Consider the following 23,064-nt stretch of genomic DNA (forward strand, 5'->3'; position numbering starts at 1 on the left):
TTATTGGAGGAAGTGTTATGAAGAAAAATATTGGACAAAAAATGAGAAGTCTGGTGATTTTGGTGCCGATCCTAAAATTTGATTATATATTTATAGAATTAAGTGGCATGTATTATTTGGAAATATCCATGATTTCTTAGAAAATTCCAGAACAATTCTCCGACGCAGATGTTATTCTAAAGGAACTCCCGACTGAGGAAAACTGTAATAAGTGTTTTATGTTTGGGATTAGCCAAAAATATAAAGTTCAATTCTACCAACAATCTACTTGGCCCAAAGAAATCGGTTTCAAACGTTTCGACTTCGAAAAATTCCACAACTATTAACGTAACAATGAGGAGTTTTGAAGGCCTTCCCAGATAAAAAAGCAATTAGTATTTCCCAAGATAAAATAGAATCTTTGACAATATAGGGCACAAAAATAACATAAATATTGGTGTCACCGTGTTTGGTGATAAACTGGATACCAGTAGATCTAAATCTAATATTAGTAATAAATTTTCTATTATTTTATACAACCTATGTTCTGTATGCAATAAAGTTGAGGAACTGGAAATGTTTCTTAGCGAAAATCTTGTGCTTTTAACTGAGAACTGGTTGTATCCTCTAGAAATACTTTGTGTTAACAATTAATTCTTAATATCTCAATTTTGCAGATCTTAAAGCATCAATGGAGGAACCTTGATTCTAATTAATACGGCATTTCACTATAAATTAAATTTTGTTGCCTACAACACATAAATCCACATCTGCATTGAATCTAAATTTAGTAATTTCAGTAAGAAACTTAATACTTTTTTCATACTCTGTACAGACACCCTAAGTCTATTAATCAGTTATTCTTTCATAAATTGGAATCCATGCTTCAAAAAAATTTCATAAAATGCTTTTATTATCATGACAGGTGACTTTAATATTAATTATCTGGATTCATCACTCAGCAATGTTATTACAGCCATGTTATTACCATTATAAGTTTACTTAATAGTTTTAGTATTATAATGCAGGTTACCGAACCAACCAGAGATAACAGCATATTTGATTACATTTGTACTAATTTCATGCGGATCTGGCGATGTGCAAAATCATTCCTTATTTTTCATCGGATCATGGTCCCGTTCTATGTGAGTTTCTCCTTAAGAATCAACCTTACACAGCCAGATGGTGTAGAATTTTCAGAAAATAAGTAATTTTGACAGGTTTATCAAATTATGTACTTAGGAAGATTGGCATAACATTTTTTGCTCTCCTGAGTTGTTTCATCAATTTCATCACAAGCTCATGAGGATTTTGAATTTGGCATTTCAAAAAAGAATTCTTAAATCGGAAAATTAAAAAACTTGGGTTACTAAAGGAATTATAATTTCCTGCAAAAACTTACAATCGTTAAATTACATTAAAAAACATATAATATGCAATAATGAATTTTTTATGTATATCTCTAAATATAGGTCAATCTATAGGAAGGTTACTAAATTAGATAAGTGTATATCTTTTAAATTGAGAATGGAAAATGCCAATAACAAACAAAAGAAATCTTGGCGTATAGTTAATAATCTGAGAGCTAAAGTTCTTCAAACTACTGATATAGTTTTAGACCCTAGTGAGCTGAATACAACCAGCACATATTAGTATAAACGGCATACAAATTGAAAAAGTATCAAGTTACAAATACTTGGGGACTTCAATAAACGAAACTGGAGACCAAAACAATGAAATAAAAAGACGTATCGAAATTGCCAAGGCCACTTTCATAAATATACGGAAATTCTTCTGCAACAGAGATATAAGCATCACTCTGCGATTAAGAATGCTAAGGGGCTATTTATTTAACATGCTATTATACGGTGTAGAGGCCTGGACTCTCAAACAGAACAACATAAAAAATATTGAAAGTTTCGAGATGTGGTGCTACCGTCGAATGCTGAAGATAAGTTGGGTTGAAAGAGTCTCAAACTTTGAAGTAATGTGAAGGATAGGAAAAGACCCAGAAATTTTGTCAACGATCAAACGAAGAAAAATCGTATATTTGGGTCACCTGATGAGAGGACATAAATACGCAATACTTCAAAATACAATGCAAGGAAAAATAGAAGGAAAACGGAATCCAGGCCATAGAAGAATGTAATGGTTGCGTCATTTGAGAGAGTGGTTTAGCTGTACCACTAATGAACTCTTTAGGTCAGCTGTAAACAAGGTCAGGATAGCTTTGATGATTTCCAATCTCCGATAGGAGTGGCACAAGAAGAAGAAGAGATAAATAAATATTACTGCTCGGTAGGTCGAGAACTCGCTGAAAAAATGAAATACAGATGCCAGTCGGTATTAATCAATGAGCGCTACTACATCTTTATTAGTTGTGTCGTACCTCGATATATTTTAATGACATAGTTAACCTAGAAATTAATGGCCGGTTTACTATATTTGAAGATGACACAACAATTTTATGGCAAAAATCTAAGGTACTGAATGAGATTATTAGTATTGATCTGCTAAAAATTTTGGAGTCGTGCAAAGCAAATTATTCGACATTTAATGTTTCAAAAACCAAATTAATTTCTTTTAAGAATGATGTAAACAACATTACTTTAGGGAATGAACGCATTTGTTCTGACACGGTAAATAAATTTTCAGGTCTCATATTGAGAATAAATTTAAATTTGAGCAAAACATTGTATATTTAAGTAAAAAGATATCATCTGCTTGCTTTGCTGTCAAATCAGTTGCACACAACTTAGATTTCAAGATTGCAAAAAGTGTTTATGTAGCCTTGAATAATTCTAATTTGAGATAGGGTACTGCGTTTTGGGGTAGCTGTTCTCTTCATCATTTCAGCAGACATTTTATGCTACAAAAGAGAGCACTCAGGTATGTATGCAAGGTCAAATTTGGTACACCATGCAGATCTTTGTTCCGGAAACTTGGTATGTTGACACTTCCTTGCATATATATCTTTGAAATGGCATGCTAAGATCCTCAAATAATATCTTTTTATTCCGTAGAGCAATCAAGAAGTTTTTATTATGTAAGTTTTACTATAGTATCGAGGAATTTTTTGAGGACAGTTCTAATTGATTGCTAATTGATGGAAATTTTATAATTAGTATATTAATGTATCTTGTACTTTGTTTGTACTGAGCCATGTTGTGTTTTATAAATGTAACCCATTTTAGAAACAATAAATTTCTCTCTCTCTCTCTCAGGGGTCAATAGAAGGGTCTCATTCAGATAGTATTAATGCCCTTCAAAACGGTCTTAATCACTTATCAGTATAAAGTAAAAAATGGGCCATGTCATTAAATACTCGAATAAGTCTTGTGTCAAGCAGTGTGAATATAATCACCCATATTTGACAAAGTTTTTTGATGAGAATTCAACAAAATGGTTTCAGGATGTTATGATCCTGGTATTTTGACGAACCATAATATTAAGTTGGTCGTCTCAAAAAGCTAAAGAAATTGGTAAAGCAAATTCTGTTTTATATGTTATGCCAAAAACTTATTATATAATGTTTCCACATTAAAATTGTAGTGTCGGTTTATACACCTTACCTCCCAAGGGACAATAATTTAATTTAATAGAGGGAGTACAATGTAGATGTAAAGCTATTAAGTTGCCTATTAAATATGAAAAGTTAAACTATGAATCAAGTCTAAGTATCTGAAGTTGTTTCCATTATCTCGCCTCAAAGGCGAGAAAAGATTAACATTAAAGAATTCTTAGAGAGGACTTTTGAGGAACATTAATTTTTTTCCATAAACAACGATGATAGAGTAAGAATCACAAAAGAAATCATTTAAATCCTCTATTGGGCAAAATTTAAAAATCAACAGAGTTCGAGATACGAGTTTAATTAGTAGTAGGTAGTTTATATAAATTTATTTAAAGACCACAAATAAAGTAAAAAATAAACATTTTTTCGTCACAACTATATACATATATATATATATATATATATATATATATATATATATATATATATATATATATACGGGTTTGACAGTTAAAATGTGTGATATGAGATATTACAAAAGACTCTCATCTAGGGATTCATCCATTTTTTAGTGGATATATTTTTAAATAAACAGTCAAAACGTCAAACTCATTACTTTGTTTACAACTTAAAAACTTGCATATCTAGAGATTTGACGTCAACAGACAACTTTTTTAGAAAAAAAAAGATATACAAAATGAGATATGTTAAATTAAAATTGGATGACAACAAAAAAGTTATTGCAAAATCGCTGTCTTTGAATATTGTTAATACCTTTTTTATTATTTATTAACATTTGAATTTGAATCAGATGCAGAAGACAGTAGAAAATTTCTCTAATTATATTAGTATGGACTTTGGTCTTGACAAGTGCCGTGTCTTAAATTATAATCAAAGAAAAGGCCAGAACATCGAGGTCATGGGTAAAAATGATATGTATAAATACCTCGGAATAAAGCAAGCGCGGAAGATTGACCATAAGCAAATGAAAATTGAGACAACTGTTGAGTTTATACAAAGGGTAACACAGCTGCTTCGTTCACACCTTAACAGTAAAAATTTGTTTAAGGCACTAAACATCTAAAGTATAATTTCACTATTTGAGAGAGTGAGTCATCGTTTAAAGACCCAGAAATGCGGACAGCCGTTTGGAAATCCAGTGACGTACACTTACTTTTATTTTAACGTTAATTATATTTTATTTTTCAAATATTAATGTTCGAAATAGGCCACAATATATTTATTTACAAGTTTTTACTGACGTTTCGATCTCTATATCCAAAGACCGCTTTCAAAGATATAAATGATAGTAATATTTTTTTTATTTGTTTATTATTATATATTTTTATAATCCTATATTGTTTATTTTCTTTTTTTTTTCTATCTTTAAAAACGGAATAGAGATCGAAACGTCAATGTATTAAACATGTAAATAGATATATTGTGGCTTATGTCCAACCTTCTCCCTAAAAATACAGAATGCCACAAACAAGCAGCTATAGAAAAATAAATATATCTGTCATTTGTATGTTTGAAAACGGTCTCTTTATAGAGATCGAAACGTCCGTAAATTAAACATTTGAATAAATATATTGTGGCTTATTCCCAACATTATTTCTAAAAATACAGAACGACAAGCGAAAAGCCATAGAAAATAAATAGTACTATCATTTGTATAATTGAAAACGGTCTCTGGATATAGAGATCGAAACGTCAATAAATAAACATATGAATAAATATTTTGTGGCTCATTCCCTACATTCCCCTAAAAATACAGAATGGCACAAACAAAAAGCTATAAAAAAGAATTATTTTGCAGAAAGTTTACTGATACCAACCGGCTGTCGCGGAAGTTACGCTAAAACGTCTTTTGAATTGACCCGTCCTTAAAGAGTTACACAATGAAATTTTTTTAAAACAAATTTTAAGACAGTTTCCACGCCACCCCAGAGGTATGTCTTGTGGCGCGATACTTTTTTTAAATGGGTAATCGCCAAGAGCCATATTGTCTTATTAAATAAAATGAACAAAACACTTAAACAGTATAAAACAAAACAAAATAAAATCCTATAAAACAAAATAAAATTCTATAAAAACAAAATAAAAATAATGTTTGATGTGTTTAAACACAAACACTATACACACTTACTATGTTCTTCTCGTTTTTTTTTGTTTTTGTTTTTTTTATGCTGATGTTCTTATTAAACTATTAGAAAATATTATTCGCTGTCTAATCCTGAAGATGCAGTGCTGCTATCGCTGTCATTATCTTCACCACCTGGTGTAATTATAATTGGCTCTAGTAAAACTTTGATATGAGTGTCAAGTTCCCACATACGATGTTCTTCTTTAATTATGTGGCCTATACATTTAGCCCATTTCTCTGGAGTTAGATGGAGGATTGCTTGAATCAAAAGTTTCTTAATTTTGTTTAATTTGAACGTTTTGTTATTGCGTGCTACTTCTCCTTTCACTTGCTCCCAGATAAGTTCAATGGGATTAAGTTCGCAATGATAAGGTGGTAGACGCAGAACTTTAACACCATAATCTTTTGCAGTTTCATCTACAGCATATTTAAGATATTCAATTTTCCTTAACCGTGCAATGTCAAGTAGTTGAATTTTGAGCATTGATTCTTCGTATGCAATCCCCTTTTCTGTAAGCCATTCTTGAATTCTCCCTTTCCGCCATGCCGTCGTCGGTAATTGTTCTAGTCTGCGGCTATGATATGGCGCATTGTACATAACAACCACAGACCCAGATTCCAATTTTGGTAAGATTCTCTTAAACCAGCGCTCAAATACTTCAAAAGTCATTTCTTCATGATAATCACCTGTTTTTTTCGACTCAAATTGAAGCAAACCATCATCAAGGAACCCTGTATCACTTCCTATATGGGTGATGATTAAACGCCGTCCCTTTCCTGATGGAGCCTTTAATCCTGTAGACCAGCCTTCTATAAATGCTTCGCGTTTACTTTTTACATTTAAATCTTGCCAAACTTTTCCAACTGTATGACCTTCGTTAATCCAGGTTTCATCCAAATAATATATTTTGCATCCAGTGTTGCGAATTTTTCGTATTTCTTCTAAATATTTTCTTCTCCACAGAATAATTTCATTTTTTTTCTAATAGCATACTTTTTCTGTTGCGTTTTACGTATCGAAAGTTCATTTCGTGTATGGTCCTGATTAAGACTCTACGAGATATCTTGGGTAAAGAGTCATCATTTTCGAGCTCTTGAGAAATTTTTTTCAGTGTTGGAATTTCACTCCGAAAATAAAATGAATGAATTTTTCGACGTATAATATTCCTTGTCTCGTCATCCAAAACAATGCTTTTCCTACCTCTAGTTTTACCTTTTTCTTGCTTTTTATTTTCCGATGTATTTTTAAGTACACGATAAATACAGCTAACGGATACTTTTGTTAAACTGCTACAAATGTCGACCGCTTGGCTAACGTTTAATGCCATTTTTCTGCCGACAATTCCTTCATAAACGTTTCGTATCATTACCTTCTCTTCGGACGTTAACATTTTCCGTCTCTTTTGCGGCTTTTCATTCTTGGAATCAACATCAGAATTTTGCTGTCTTCTCTTGGAACAACTCGGTTTTTCGTCCATTGTATTTCAATAATCTGGATATATACTATATATACATAATTTTAAAGAATATAACTAAATATTTACTATAAAACGACAAAATATAACACTCTTATTATCTATAACACGTTTTATCAATACTACAATACAGTATTGATAAAACAGTATTGACAACAATAAGTTTACAAACTTATCACATAAAATATACTCACAAAAACACATGCACTATTTACCCATAGAAACGCCAATGTTTTCTTCGTTCATTTCTTGGGCAAAAAATAATAAAAACTAGTTTTACTGCATGTCTGGATCCGAATTGTAAAACCGAGTTCCCTCGCTGATTCCAACATTGCCAAACGATTGAAAAATAATGTTTTAAAATATCGATTTTTATTTTATAAATTTAAATACGTAACGAAACGGAACATATAAATAAAATTTATTTTATTACAATTTTGTGCTTAATTTTTACTATTGAAAATATCATGTTTTTTGGTATTTTTATGACGGTAATAATCGCTGCGTGGAAGAATACAGGTTTTGTATGACCATAATTACTACTTGTGAACAAGATTTGGCTACACTGTTCGACAACTTCTGGTCAAGTCTACTATAGAGAAGCACAAATAAATATACTACTTTATATATTCTGTAATTTCTTATGAGCAAACGCAAATTGCAATCGAGAAAACAGGCAGTTTTCGAGGGCCGCTGTGTACATTTAAATTTGAGGATATTCCGCGTTTAAACTATGATATCACTCTTCTGAATTGAGGGTTTCTACTATACGCATGTTTCGCGCTTAGCTACTCATTTAGTATTGTTAAGTGGACAAAAACGGATAGTGCAGTAGAAAAAACGACATTACCGCGGTATTAAGGAGGACGAGGACTTATAGATATAAGTGAGCATCTAGAAAAACAAATTACTAATTTAAGAACTTATTTTCAGGTGCAGGCTGAGACATCTACTCTACATCGCGCGATTTGTGCAGTAGATGATACAATACCGATCAAACTGAGACAACCAGAAATGCACATAAACCATCTTACTAAGGGCGAAAAAATCCGCACCTGGATGGGTAAACCTCTGCAAGAGCGACATCCCAATGAGGTCAGTCAAGACCATGTCGACAATATAGCGTCGAACTATTGTCTGACATCAGAAAAGATGTTCCCTGAAACAGAAGGTTCGTTACTGGCCATTCAGGATCAGGTTATACCAACCAAAAATTACCTGAAATATATCGTCAAAGACCCTCAGGTCCAAAATGACAAATGCCGATATGGATGTCAAGCTCAAGAAACCATCCAATATCTTACAGGGGGCTGCCAAGGAAAGGCACGACTCAGTAGCAAAGATCCTTCATCAAGAGATAGCCATCAAACCGGGACTTCTCCAAACAAACCATCTCCCATATTATCAATACGTTCCTGAAAGTATACTTGAGAATGACAACTACAAGCTATACTGGGACTGCACTATGCTCACAGACCAAACAGTGGCACAGAATAGACCAGATCTCATACTAGTTAATAAACTTAAGAGACAAACAGCACTAATTGATGTGGCGATACCCAACAACAATAATCTTCGTGTTAAACAGAACGAAAAGATCGCTAAGTACAGGTATATGGAAATTCGAAGACAGTTCAGAATGGAAAGTACCCAGACAATACCTATTATTCTCTCTACTACTGGAGTCATTTCGAAGAACCTCCTAGAAAACATAAAAAAGATAGGTCTGAATGAACATCTCTACAAGACCATGCAGAAAGTTGTACTACTCTTAACGTCCAGATGTGTACGAACATTTTTGGGAGATACTTCAGCGTACCAAGTCACCTAGGGCTCGATAACACGGAAAGAGTCCCACCAGAGCTCAATCCTTTTGATACCGTAGGTATCTGGGATGAGTTAATTTTTCCCCTTAGAGGGAGTCTGAGTCGTATGGCTAAATCTGGATATAAACTAAATATTATGTTTAAAAATAATAATTATATTTATATAAAATTATTTTAAAACGAGAATTATTATAAAAATTTAAACAGATGATTCAATGTTGTTATTAATCGGATGACATTTACGACTTTTATTAAATTTTGACAATCGTTACGAATCGAATCCGTTAGTGCCAGATATTCTTCTAATTTTTTACTTCTCATTATTTAATGTCCATATTTTGTTACCCGTCCACGCTACCCGTGATGACTCTATTTCGTGTCGCTAGTTCCGTGACGCTTGCCTCAGCATTTTACTGTAGAGAAAAAAGAGTAATACATCATCAGTATAGAAGCTTCGCTTCAAAAAATTACATTTATGAACACAAAATGATTTAATAATAAATAGCACTTTTTAAGCTTATAAACATTTACAATAACTCCGTAGAATTTAGTTCAAATTAAATGGTTAAAAAATATTTGGAAAGCTGGTTAAAAAACACAACTTTTAAATAAAAAAATGTTTTCAAAGAAATAATTAGTACAATAATTACCTTATCATCCTTATTATATAGTAATTAATTTGACATTAGAAAACTTAAATACTACAACCGAAAAAACTGTTTGTGTTGTGTTAAATGTTGAACTAGTTATCCAGCAATAAAGTAATTTTACAAATTAGTATTAGTAGGGGAGCCAGGAGCAAAATGTATGTAATAAATTTAATTTTTATAACATAGATTTTGTAAATTGGAAAGACATGTACAACACCGGGCTACAACAACAGCCTGGAAATATTCAATACGCACCCAGCATGCTTCAAGCAACGCAGTCCTCAACTATATTGTTACCAATACAAAATATACAGCCAGCGCCATGTTTCGTTCAACAGATTTACGTTAACGTTAAGGTTATTGATGTAATCCGTAGAACTAAATCTTTAAAATGGCAGTGGGCGGGACATTTAGTAAAAAACACTGACAATAGGTGGTCCACTAGCAATACACTGTGGTATTCAAGAGGCGCCAAGAGACCAAGAAGATGTCCAAATTTAAGATGGGACTATGGCATAAGGAAACAAGCCGGTACAACATGGCACAAAAAAGCGAATTTTAGACAATCGTGGGCAGATAAGAAGAATGAATATGTAAGGGAGGCTACACCATGATCGGTAGAATATGCCGAGAAGGATGATTATATATATATATATATATATATATATATATATATATATATATATATATATACATATGCTTTCTGTAGTTTTCCGGGTTTGCGCGTTGAGTAATTTTGGTTTTTGATAAAAATCATTATTTTTATCAAAATATTTTATCAGGTAGTAGCGCTTCTCGCTGATGCTTGAAGTTAACTCAAGCTAACTATACAGTGATGAGTGCCTTAAGAACCGGCAAAATAACGCAAAAGATAGAAAACATAACACGTTGTGAAATAAAAAGAGATGCAAGTAGTAGAGGTGGGAAATTATCGATAGAAACCTCTAATTTACGTTAAATTACATTAGGACTATCGATAGTTTCCCACCTTTAGACGTTAGCTTATGAGCTAGTTGACTTCAGTCATAATATTACAAGTATGACGTCGAATATTTACATTTTTTAAATTTCGCATAAAGTAAAAACTGATTGAAGGCAATAAAGCAAATGTAGATAAACAGTTTAATTAGTAGTAATTTGATAATTAATTCTGTGTTGACGAATACAGAATAACAAGCTATGAGAATTCTGTATTGAGAAGAGTGTATGCGACGTCTCAAATCATAGTTTATTATTGATCAATACTTTAATTTTGGATAAAAAATACTCCTACTTAAACTGTTTTTACTTACATTACGTGATACGTATTACTATGACTGAAGTCAACCAGCTCATAAGCTAACGTCTAAAGGTGGTAAATTTTCGATAATTCTAATGCATTGTAAAGTAAATTATACGTTAATATTATACTAGGCATATATATGTATAGTATATACATATATATATATACATATATATATATATATATATATATATATATATATATATATATATATATATATGTATATATATATATATATATATATATATATATATATATATCCAGAGGTGCAGGGATGTCAACTGTGATGTATGTATTTGTTTTATCGACTACAAAAAGGCATTTTGATAGAGTAAAACATGACAAGTTTATATCCACCTTGAAAGACGCGGGCTGGATGATAGAGACTTGCGAATTATTTTATATAATTTATACTACAACCACCAGATCTAGCCTGGCTTTGAGTATTTACTTTCTGACTCAATAGCTCAAAAAACAACTTTATAATGTGTATATATATATATATATATATATATACATATATATATTGTTATGATATGTAAAATCGAGAAAAATATTGGTTTGTTTAAAAATATTTCAAAGTTCAAAAACATTAAAATAATTCAGATAAGTAGGATAATATCCAACAAACATTTCGGAGAAGGAAAGTTATTAAATCCTTGGATTTCCTGTACTAAACATAGTGTAAGCTTTGCATAAATTATTTCTTTGTTATACTTGAGTGACCCGCATAAGTTTAAGTGAAAGCCACAGACAATTGAACGGGGTTTTTCAAAATACATTAATGCAGTGATTAAAGACAATAGAAGGGATTATAGAAAGTGGTTTTTGTTAGTTTTTAAGAATTATAGAAAAATATTATTTGTAAATAAGTTTTAGGAAATTTATAAGTATAGGTAACAATTTGTTTGTTATCGAAATAAAAAAATGGGGGAATTGTGACGAGTTGTGATTGGCGGAGATTGAAAAAGGCGGGATAAGTATGTAGGAGAAAGTTTAGCGAGATTGAGGAGAGAGAAAAGATATAGTCAGTTGATTTTCCAAGTCTGGGAGAGGAACAGTGATTGTTCTCTGGCGGTTCCTGAAATGTAGCAAGCAGTAGTGTTGAATGTTAGTGAGTTTTTGTGGAGTTAGTGTATCTGACAGCAGCTGAAGCAGCAAAATATTGTAAGTCATATTTCTCTACTTATATTCCAAGAGTCACTGTTCAGGCCAACGAGAGATTCAGTTTATCGTAAAGAGAAGATATTCCAAGAGTCATTTTTCACTCGGGCCAACGAGAGATTCAGTTTATCGAGAGGAGAAAGGCTATCATAATTTGAATGATTTGTGCTTTTGAAGGAGATCATTAAGGACGATATACTTGCAACAATCTGTGTAAGATTGCTGATTACATAGGGAGCGGTTGAGAGGAGATAATATAGTCTACAAGGAACAAGGATTTGGACCACTCATCATCAGAGAGAGATATTTTGTTTTCTGCAGTTTTTTCTTTTATTGATAACACAATTTTTACACTTAATTTAGAAAGGATATAAATATTTTGATTAGGAGAGTTAGAATAGTTCGGAATTTTGAGATTTCAATTAATATTGTTTGTACCATAAATTTTGATTGTTCACGTACGGAGAACAAAATTTTGAGAATCCTTATATGAGATTTGTTTATTGAAAACTTTTGAGTGTGAATTATTTCATTATTTTTATTTCAATATATAGCGTTAGATCATATGTGTTTTTTATTATTCCGGTATTCTCTGGACCTTACCTTTCACCTGTAATAGCATAGATATTGAAGCACGAATTTAACCCTGAGATAAAAGAATTAAAAATTGTGATAGTGTCATAATCATATCATTTAAATAATTTTAATTAATCAAAAAAAAAAAATTAATTAGCTAATTATTGCTTGGCGCACCAAGACTTTAAATATCACAGTAATATATATATATATATATATATATATATATATATATATATATATACATTTATATATATATATATATATATATATATATATATACATTTATATATATATATATATATATATATATATAATGTTTATATATGTTTATATTATTATAATAGAATTTAATGAAATTTTGTAGGCATATCAGTGGCGAGTCAAGGAAGAGCTATATAGTTTTTTGTGACCAAACATCTTACTGTAAATTATTGCATAAAAAGTGCCTTTATTTACCTTTTTGTAGTAACTTTAGTGTAAGTCGAGAAAATAAGATGAAATGTTTGGTCGATATCTCGATTTTGCCGGGTATGCGTTTTGCGCTAGGGGGATAATGGGGAAATTTTTTGGGGATTTGTCAATGTATCGATCATATATATATATATATATATATATATATATATATATATATATATATATATATATATATATCCAGAGGTGCAGGGATGTCAACTGTGATGTATGTATTTGTTTTATCGACTACAAAAAGGCATTTTGATAGAGTAAAACATGACAAGTTTATATCCACCTTGAAAGACGCGGGCTGGATGATAGAGACTTGCGAATTATTTTATATAATTTATACTACAACCAAACTGCCAACATTAAAGTGGATGACCAGTTGACAGAGACAATCTCCATAGATAGATGAGTGAGACAAGGATGCATTCTGTCTCCAGTGCTATTTAACATGTACTCAGAGTGTATCTTCGAGCAAGCACTGGGACAACTACAGGAAAGCGTCTTAGTTAACGGAGTGCGTCTAAACAACATTAGACATGCTGACGACGCAGAAGTTTTTGCAGATAGCGTAGATAGTTTACAAGCAATAATGTCGCGCATATCAGATATAAGTCGAGAATATGGACTGGATCTCAATGCGAACAGCCAGTTGACACGGTAAACATCTATACATATCGTGGTACTAATATAAACAGTCAATGGGACCACTCTACTGAAATAAAACAACGCATAGGGAAAGCAAGATTAGCGTTCGTAAAGATGAAGTCTCTTTTCAGAAGTCACGATTTACCACTTAGTACCAAAATCTCTATCATCAGATGCTATGTATTTTCTACATTATTATACACTCTTGATTTCTTAAATTTTAAGAGATAATAAAAAAGCTTATTAACGTTTTTCAAAAACACCGATTTTATTGTTCATTTTGCGATACCTTTTTTGTTTATCATCCAATTTTTGCAAAATATTGAGTTTGACGCATTAATTGTTTATTTAAAAATATTTACACCAAAAACTGATGAATCCCAAGATAAGAGTCTTTTTGTATTATCTCATACTACACATTTCAACTGCCAAACCCATCCATACAGTGGTGTCGAGTAAAAAACTGACTTAATTGGCCCATTATATTAGTATGAATTCTTGATTTTCTAATCTGTAATAATATTAAGACATATACATATTTTGGTACGGCTATGAAATTTCTTCATGGTATAGATTTATTACTCTGTACAATTCTTTTACAGATTTATATTCCAACAATAAAGGCATTACTTATTTGCAATATAGTTAGAATAAGTGTGGTGAGCGGGCTGGAGTGTTTCTTTGTCACGTTCCTAATTATCGCACAATCCTAGTAAGATAACAAGATACTCAACGAATTTTGTGTTTTTTTTACATTTCGAGTTTTTGTCAACTAAACTTATTGTAATTGTAGCGTATCGGTAACTTACTTATTAAATAAAACTATGTCTGGTTTCCAGACTTTGTCAGGCGGTAACCTGAGTACAGCAATTCCTCCATAGTCAGCCTCATCCCATTGAAGTTGGTAATCATTCCATACCTAAAATACCAACATTAATAAAGCTGTCAAGTACTAAAATTTATGGAATTTACCAATCTCAACCAGACGTTTGATTTCATAATTTGATTTTTCTCGTTCTGAAAAAACATTAATAATATGAGTTTATTACATATTAATAAATAGTTTAAATATTAAAAAAGTATTTAGTAAAATAATAAAATATGTATGAAATAATGGTAAATAATTAGTTTTCAAGGATTTGTATTTCACTATGTGGTTAGCAATAAGAAAGGATGAAGACTTTCTTCGATAAATAGAAAAACCTCTGCCCTCTATTCTTAACAGTACATTTTAAAAAATATGGGAAGCTGTCATAGTAAAGACAAATAATTTTGTAAAGAAAAAGCACTGAATAACAGATGAAACATTTCAAATAATTGAGAATAGAAGACATCTTTGTCAACGTAATGTGCACACAGAAAGTAAAAAAAAACTAATTTGGGAAACCTCAATAAAGAAATAAAACGCGGACACAAGGCTGACAAACAACAATATTACAGCACTATATACAAGAAAATTGAGAATTACGATCAAAACAACCAGTTTCAAAAAAGACGATATTCAGGGTGTTCAGAAACTCTCCTGACAAACGAAGACCGGAGATTCCTCTGATAATTTTAAGACAGTTTAACCCAATTCACCTAGTCTGAAAATACTTCCTAAGGGAGTTAGAGCTCTTTTAGGATGGCGCGTTGTAATTAGTTTTTTTTAATATCTCTAGAACGCTTCTAGTTAGAAAAACAAAAATTGGTACGATTATTTATCATCCAGAGTTCATCAATTAGGAATTTCTGGTACCGGTCATAGGCGTCCGTTTTGGGTAGGTCAATGGTTATTTTAACGCATAACTTTTTTGTCTTTATCTTTTAAGAATTAGTTATACTAGATTATTACATTTTTAGGTATTCTAGTACGAAAAGGTACTCAGAACGGAATAAATATAATAATCGCAAGGATTAAAATCCGGCGACCTTGCTGGCTAAGCAACTGGACAGCCTCTTCCAATTCACTGGTCTTCGTAGTTATTAACAAGAAAGTCTTATACATTCCTGCTAAAGCAGGCCAGATAGCCGTCATGAAGAAACCATAAGTTTTGCCGAAGATTTAAAGTAACATCATCTAACGAATCAGGTAAAACATTTTGCAGGAAATGTAAGTAATCAGCACCATTTAAACGAGCAGGCAATTCGACAGGCCCAAGTAGATAATCGTTAACTACCCCTTTCCAGACGTTTATTCTAAACCTATGCTGATGCTTAAATTCTTTAACAGCGTGGGAATTTTTACAAACTTACGAATAATACGTACGTTTAAGGAAGAAAAGCCGGACTGATCAAACGACGACGACTGTGCGAGAAAAAGGAACACGATTTGAGGGTTGCGACATGGAATATTCGAATCTTATATAGATTGGGAGCTCTCCAAAATCTCCTAAATGAACTAGACCGATACAAAATAGACATAACTGCCATACAAGAAATGAGGTGGGTTGGAAACAATGTAATGGAAAAAAGAAGCCATACGATTTTCTACAGCTACGATCGTAAAGATCACGTCTTGGGCACAGGATTCATAGTAAACAAGAAGAGTTAAAGGTCGTTTCTTTAACTGCAGTCTAATTAATGCGCATGCCCCGACAGAAGAAAAAGAAGAGAAAATTAAAGAAGAGTTTTGTGACGAATTAGAGTCCGCATATCAGTTATGCCCAAAATATGATATAAAAATAATCTATAAAGACCTAAACGCCAAAGTTGGAAAAGAACAGCAATTCCAACCCACAATAGGTAGGCACAGTCTCCTTGAGCAATCAAATGACAAAGGCAATAGGTTAATAAACCTAGCAAGATCACTTAACATAGTGATTGCCAGCACGTACTTCGCTCTCAAAGATATACACAAAGGTACCTGGAAATCCCCGGATGGACTTATAGTAAATATGATAGATCATGTCATTGTAGACTCGAGACACCAATCGAATATATTAAACGTCTGCACCAGAAGAGGGGCAAATGCGGATTCTGATCACTACCTGGTCGAGAGTAGGGTAAGAGCTAGAATTTCAAACATCAAAAAGAAAAGAGGCTCTAAACATGAACGATACAAGGTAGAAGGACTCAAAGAAACAAACAAAAATAAAGAGTATAAAGAAAAGATACACAACAAACTAGAAAACAGAATAACACATGAAAACCTAAATAAGGAGTGGGAAGAATGCAGAGACATCATAAAAGAGGCAGCTAAAGAAGTACTAGGCTTAGAAGGTAGAGAAAGAAGAACAAGAACGAATGAATGGTTTGACGAAGAATGTCAGATCATAACAGACAAAAAAAACAGAGCATATTTACTGACGCAACAGAGGCACAGAACCCGACAAGCAGAGGAAGAATATAAACGACTACACAAAGAAGAAAAGAAAACTTACCGAAGAAAAAAGAGAGAATATATGAACAAAGAACATTTTACGGAAAACTTTGAAGGAGATCGGAGAGAGACGATCCCTGACATACCATTAGACCAAGCAGACAACAGAGAAAAGACTCCACCAACAATAGCCGAGATTAGAGCAGCAGTAGACCAATTAAAGAACAATAAAGCACCGGGATCAGATCAAATAGCATCGGAGTTACTGAAGGAAGGAGGAGACGCACTACAAAAAACAATACATGAATTGATAACAAAGATATGGTCGAATAAACAGCTACCAGCGGAGTGGAATAGCGGTATTATTGTACCATTGCATAAAAAAGGAAATCAGTTAGAATGTGGAAACTACCGTGGAATCACGCTGCTGAATGCAGCACACAAAATAATGTCCAACGTCATTTATGAAAGGCTTAGACCACACGCTGAAAAAATAGTTGACAAATACCAAAGTGGCTTTTGTAGACAGAAGTCAACAATAGACCAGATATTCGTTCTGCGACAGATCTTCGAAAAAACAAGTGAATATAACATCGACACACATCATCTCTTCATAGACTTTGAAAGCGCATATGACAATATAAACCAAGAATTCTTAACAAAAGCAATGAAAGAATTTAATATACCAACACAACTAATAGAACTGATAAAAGAATATCTAAAAGTAGAAAGGAGAATCCGGATACAAAATGAATTAACGGAAACCATAGATGTGAAAAAGGGACTACGCCAGGGAGATGCTCTATCATGCATCTTGTTCAACATCGTACTTGAGAAAATACTAAGGGACACAACAGTCAATACACGAGGAACAATCATTAATAAAAGCGTGCAAATACTAGCATTTGCAGATGATGTTGACATAATTGCAAGATTAAGAAGAGAAATGATAGAGGCATACAACCAAATAGAACGAGCTGCACAAAATAGTGGTCTTAAAATTAATCAGACCAAAACAAAATATATGCAGGTAAGTAAAAACGCAGAAATAAGGCAGCCACAAAATATAACAATAGGAGAATACAACATAGAGGGGGTAAAAAACTTTATATACTTGAGATCCCTAGTCACGTCTGATAATAACGTTACGGAGGAAGTGAAGAGGCGAATATTTATTGCAAATAAATGTTACCATGGCCTAATTAGGCAACTAAGATCAGATAACGTCGCAAGGAAAACAAAATGCCAAATATATAAAACCCTAATAAGACCGGTACTCACATACGGCTCAGAAACCTGGACACTCACTAAAAGAGAGAAAATGTTGTTAGCCACCTTCGAATGAAAAATCGTGCGACACATATATAAGGGCACAAAAGAAAATGAAATATGGCGAAGAAGATACAACTCTGAACTATACAAAATATACCAGGATCCGGATATTAGAACATTCATTAAAATAGGACGGCTGCGTTGGATAGGACATGTAGAAAGAATGGAAGAAGGCGAAATACCAAACAAAATATTCAAACAGATGCCAGTAGGAAAAAGAACAAGAGGAAGACCGAAGCTGAGATACTTAGAACAAATAGAAAATGATATAACAACCTTAAAAATAAAAAACTGGAGAAAAAAAGCACGAAACAGATCAGAAAGGAGAAGAATCCTGGAACAGGCCAAGACCCAAAAAGAGTTGTCGAGCCAGAGATGATGATGATGATGTACGAATAATATTGTGCATGATCCACATTAAAAATTCCATTTTTTGTGAATATAGCTTGTCGCAAAACAAAATGTATCTGAAAAAATCTTCATTTTAATTTTTCTAATTTTGTAACTATCTAGCAAATACTTCACAAGCAGGAAAATCTTGTAGCAGTGCTTGTACAGTATTAGTGCTTTGTAAAATAAAAAGGATATAAATTTTTGTTGTGTAAGATATTTCCTACGGACGATTTTGAAATTGTAGGATACGTGGCAGATAGTCTTCGAACGCTAATTTCTGGATTTTCCTCAACTTCCACTAAAATACATCTTCATGTGCTGCTGTTACAGGGTATCTACGTTGTGATGCGTTACACCTCATTTCTCCATAAACAGCGTATTCCTCATTAGTAAAAACCATTTTTGTTGAATTGAAATTGTAATATTTGAATACCACAAAGTAAAAAACTAAACGGTAAACTTTGCGAACTGACCACAATTTGACAATGAAAAACGAAGGTTATACTTGTGTTAACAGGTTCACGGCCAACTAGTGCAAAAAATATTAATTTAATTTTCTTGACGAAAAAATGAACAATTTTCAAATCGATTTTTGTAGAAAACGGCGTATCCTATCGATTTAGAGTAAAAGTACCTTTTAGTACTAGTATACTTAAAAATTTAAAAATCTAGTATCACGAATGCTTAAAAGTTAAAAACAAAAAAGTTATGCGTTAAAATAACCGTTGACCTACCCAAAACGGACGCTATGAACGGTACTAGAAATGTATAATTAATGAAATAGATTTATCCTTGAAGGATAAATAATCGTATCAGTTTTTGTTTTTCTAAGTAGAAGCGTTCTGGAGATATTTAAAAAAAATCAATTACAAGGCGCCATCTTCAAAGAGCTCTAGCTTCCTTAGGAAGCATTTTCGGACTAGGTGAATCGAGTTAAATTGTCTTAAAATTATCTAAGGAACCTCTGGTCTTCGTTTATTAGGAGAGTTTCTGGACACCCTGTATAACAAGTAAGTTTAGAGCCAGAACTTAACTTAAAAGCCAAAGAAATAAGCAAATAAAACGCCTTTTTCGTAAGACTCTTTGATACAGGTATCTAACAACTGCTTTTGATAAATTTGGTGATAACAATATGTAATAAACAAAATATGCAAAATATTAAACGTCATTGTTACTTATAAAACAATATATAGTATATAATATATCTATTTTATTTTAAATAATAGAGCTGAAGACTGGACAATTTTACTGAAAAGCATAGAGAATCCTCTAAAATGAGAGTTTGCTAATTTATTTTTGTTAACTTGTTGCTTAATTATTGCAAAAGATAACTTTTCTAAAAATGACCAGAAAACTTGAATTTTGGGTGATAATAGGAACAGTATCACATGTATTCAGCTTTAAAAATTTTACTTTTGTAAATTTCACTGAACGCTTATTGCAAGATTTAAATTGTTTATCCCAGAAAGCTTTTATCTACAACGGTATTATGCGCAAACTATTAGCTCTACTGGAATTCTGAAAGCACCAAATTGAATTTGTTGAATGAGATTCATTATATACGATTCTTGGGCGTAACAGTTCGCACCCATTTCTTTATGTATAATGAAGGTAGCGAGAGCAGATACCTGCACCTATATATGTTAGGCCAGTTTTGAGATAAAACACTCTTATATTTTAACAGAATAAGCGAATATTGATAAAGTAAAGAATCGTAAAAGTAGTCTTCGAAGGCGCTGCACAACGCATCTAAGCTATTAACATAAAACCCTGGATCTTATTTTCAAACTGTGGGTGCTAGCCTTTGATTGTCTGGTACCTGATACCAGTTGTAAAGTGCAAAAACACCATATTCAATTGATCTTTGCACCGATGAATAACATTTACTGCGAAATCGAGAGCAAGTTAAAAAATTTTTAGAGCAACGGTGGCTGCATCATCTTAAGCTGCACAAAATAGTGGCCTTAAAATTAATCAGGCCAAAACAAAATACATGTATACAAGTAAAAACGCAGAAATAGGGCAGCTACAAAATCTAACAATAGAAGAATGCAACATTGAGGCGGTAAAAAACTTTACATACTTAGGATCCACTTAGGATTCCTAGTTACATTTGATACCATCAATGCAGAGGAAGTGAAGAGTTGAATTTTCATAGCCAATAAATATTACTATGGCCTAATTAGGCAACTAAGATTAGTTAACATGTCTGTAAAGTTGACGTATCTATTTTATAATGCCCTATTTAAACCAACACTATAATTTATTGCAATTTATTCCTAATTTGTTACAGAAAGAAAAAATTATTGCTGTAGCCGTTTCCGAGAAACAGTGGTTATGCTGACTTTACAGTAAAGCTAATATAGCCATAGGTATCTCTCGGCAATGAAAAAGGGTAGAGAGCCCACCTTGGTGGCATATTTTATTTTATTTTGCCGAGGAAATGGTACAGATTGGCTAGGTGACGCGTAAACAAGTTGGGTGCTAGCATACCATCATACCATGGATATTATTTCAGTATGCTAGTGCGGAAGAGCCCTGAACTATAAAAACAGCTGAGTTTCGCGCTACTGTAACTGCAGCCTTATATAACATCCAAGTTTTGAAAAGACATGGATTAGCTGCGTTGAATGCCGTCGTGAGAAACGTAGTGATTGGTGGGAGACGTGGATAACATTATTTAACAAAATGCTGCGTGCTGATTTATATATAAATTTCTTAAAATCTATACCCACGGTGCGGGGTTATTTGTCAAGTCCAGACGTTATCAAGTTGTGGTGAGTCGTAGTATGGTGAGTTGGTCGAGATTTTGCTAAACAATTTGTTGCTTCTGTATTTAAAAAATTAACTTTTCCGCCTGGTACAAAGGTTTTTGGCTGATTCTGAACAAAAAAGGTCCATAGTAACTTTCAGAGTTAATCGTTGTCGAGTTATAATTAGCGTTTAAAGTCTTAAAAAACGCGAAATCGGCCATTTTCAAAGCTCTAAAACTCAGTAAAAATCATTTTTGAAGCTTGAAAGTACTTAAAGTAAAGTTTAAATATCCATGTACAAGATTCTGATGTGTTTTTTTTTTCAAAATCATTTTACTGCAAAATCCTTGTTTTTAATTGTAATCACTGTGCGTTCTTCGCGTACAGGTAACACCACTATAGGTTGTGTCTCTCTCGTACTAATGCCGAGTATATGTACCTAGTAAATTTGTATCCGGCGTTTGAACTTATCCATTAATTTTTTTCATTTTATATATTTATTTATAATGTTTAAATTATTTACTGACTTTCAAAAATCTTTACCTAATATTAATTCCTAATATACAGGGTGAGTCATGAGGAACTTTACATACTTCTACCATATGTAGAGTCCCTCAGGGAGCATATCATGTGGCCACTAAAAAATGTCAACTCCTCTTCTTTATTAATTAACAGGGTGATTTGTGTAATTGACCATTTATTTCATTTGACTGTAGTGTTTATACGGCTCATTTGATTTTTTTAATTTTTGCATGATACAGTACACTACTATCAAGCATTCGACTGGTATTAGCTAAACTAAAAAATTCCAGGACTGGCTTTGGAAAAATTAATTTAAGGATTCGTATTAAATATTACACCCTGTATATATATATTTTTTTAAAATGCAATAAGTGATTTTCAAACTACATAAATAGCCAATGAAAACGACATATGCGACAATGTTGTCGCACTTTTATTAAATTTTTAGTGAACGATCAAATCTTACCAAAAATAGAACAACCATAATGAAGTATCAAATTATAAGGTAATTCATTTAAACAAATGTTATAAATTTCAAACATTTTAATTGAAATGATAAACTGAGTCACTGCACAACAAAAAACAGTAACTACTAACAACAACGAAAAACAATTTAAAAAAAAACTAAAAATATGTACATAGTTATGATAAACCTATAAATTAGAACTGGAAAAGATACAATAATGGTAACAAAATAAAAATAATTCAAAATAAATTTTCGAAATGGAACCCTGCAGCCTGTACACATTTTTGTTGCCGAATTGTTAATTGACGTATTGAATTACGGATACTCTGGGGATCGTTTCTAATAGTATTACAACAATGTATAATTCTATCAATTAATTTTTGTCGGTTATTCTTATTCACTGCGTAAACTAGTTGCTTCAATCGTCCCCAAATATGGTAATCAACGGGATTGAAATCAGCGGATCTTGAAGGCCACGAAATAGGACCTGCACGTCCTATCCACCTGTTGCCATAAACATTATTGAGATGTTGTCTCACTGCCAGTAAAAAGTGTGGGGGTGCCCCATCATGCTG

At 32.4% G+C, this 23,064-nt stretch overlaps 1 protein-coding gene across 1 annotated transcript in view; it reads right to left on the reverse strand.

The window, feature by feature from the left end:
• nAChRbeta1 (nicotinic acetylcholine receptor beta1) overlaps positions 1-23,064 on the reverse strand; it is a 74,839-nt gene that overhangs the window by 41,894 nt on the left and 9,881 nt on the right. The window contains exons 3-4 of the mRNA XM_072546886.1: positions 14,695-14,739; positions 14,532-14,641 (exon numbers count right to left, since the gene is read on the reverse strand). Coding sequence (XP_072402987.1) covers positions 14,532-14,641; positions 14,695-14,739 — 155 coding nt within the window. The remainder of the gene's footprint in view (positions 1-14,531; positions 14,642-14,694; positions 14,740-23,064) is intronic.

Source organism: Diabrotica undecimpunctata, chromosome 10 (assembly GCF_040954645.1).
Source record: "Diabrotica undecimpunctata isolate CICGRU chromosome 10, icDiaUnde3, whole genome shotgun sequence".
Taxonomy (NCBI): domain Eukaryota; kingdom Metazoa; phylum Arthropoda; class Insecta; order Coleoptera; family Chrysomelidae; genus Diabrotica; species Diabrotica undecimpunctata.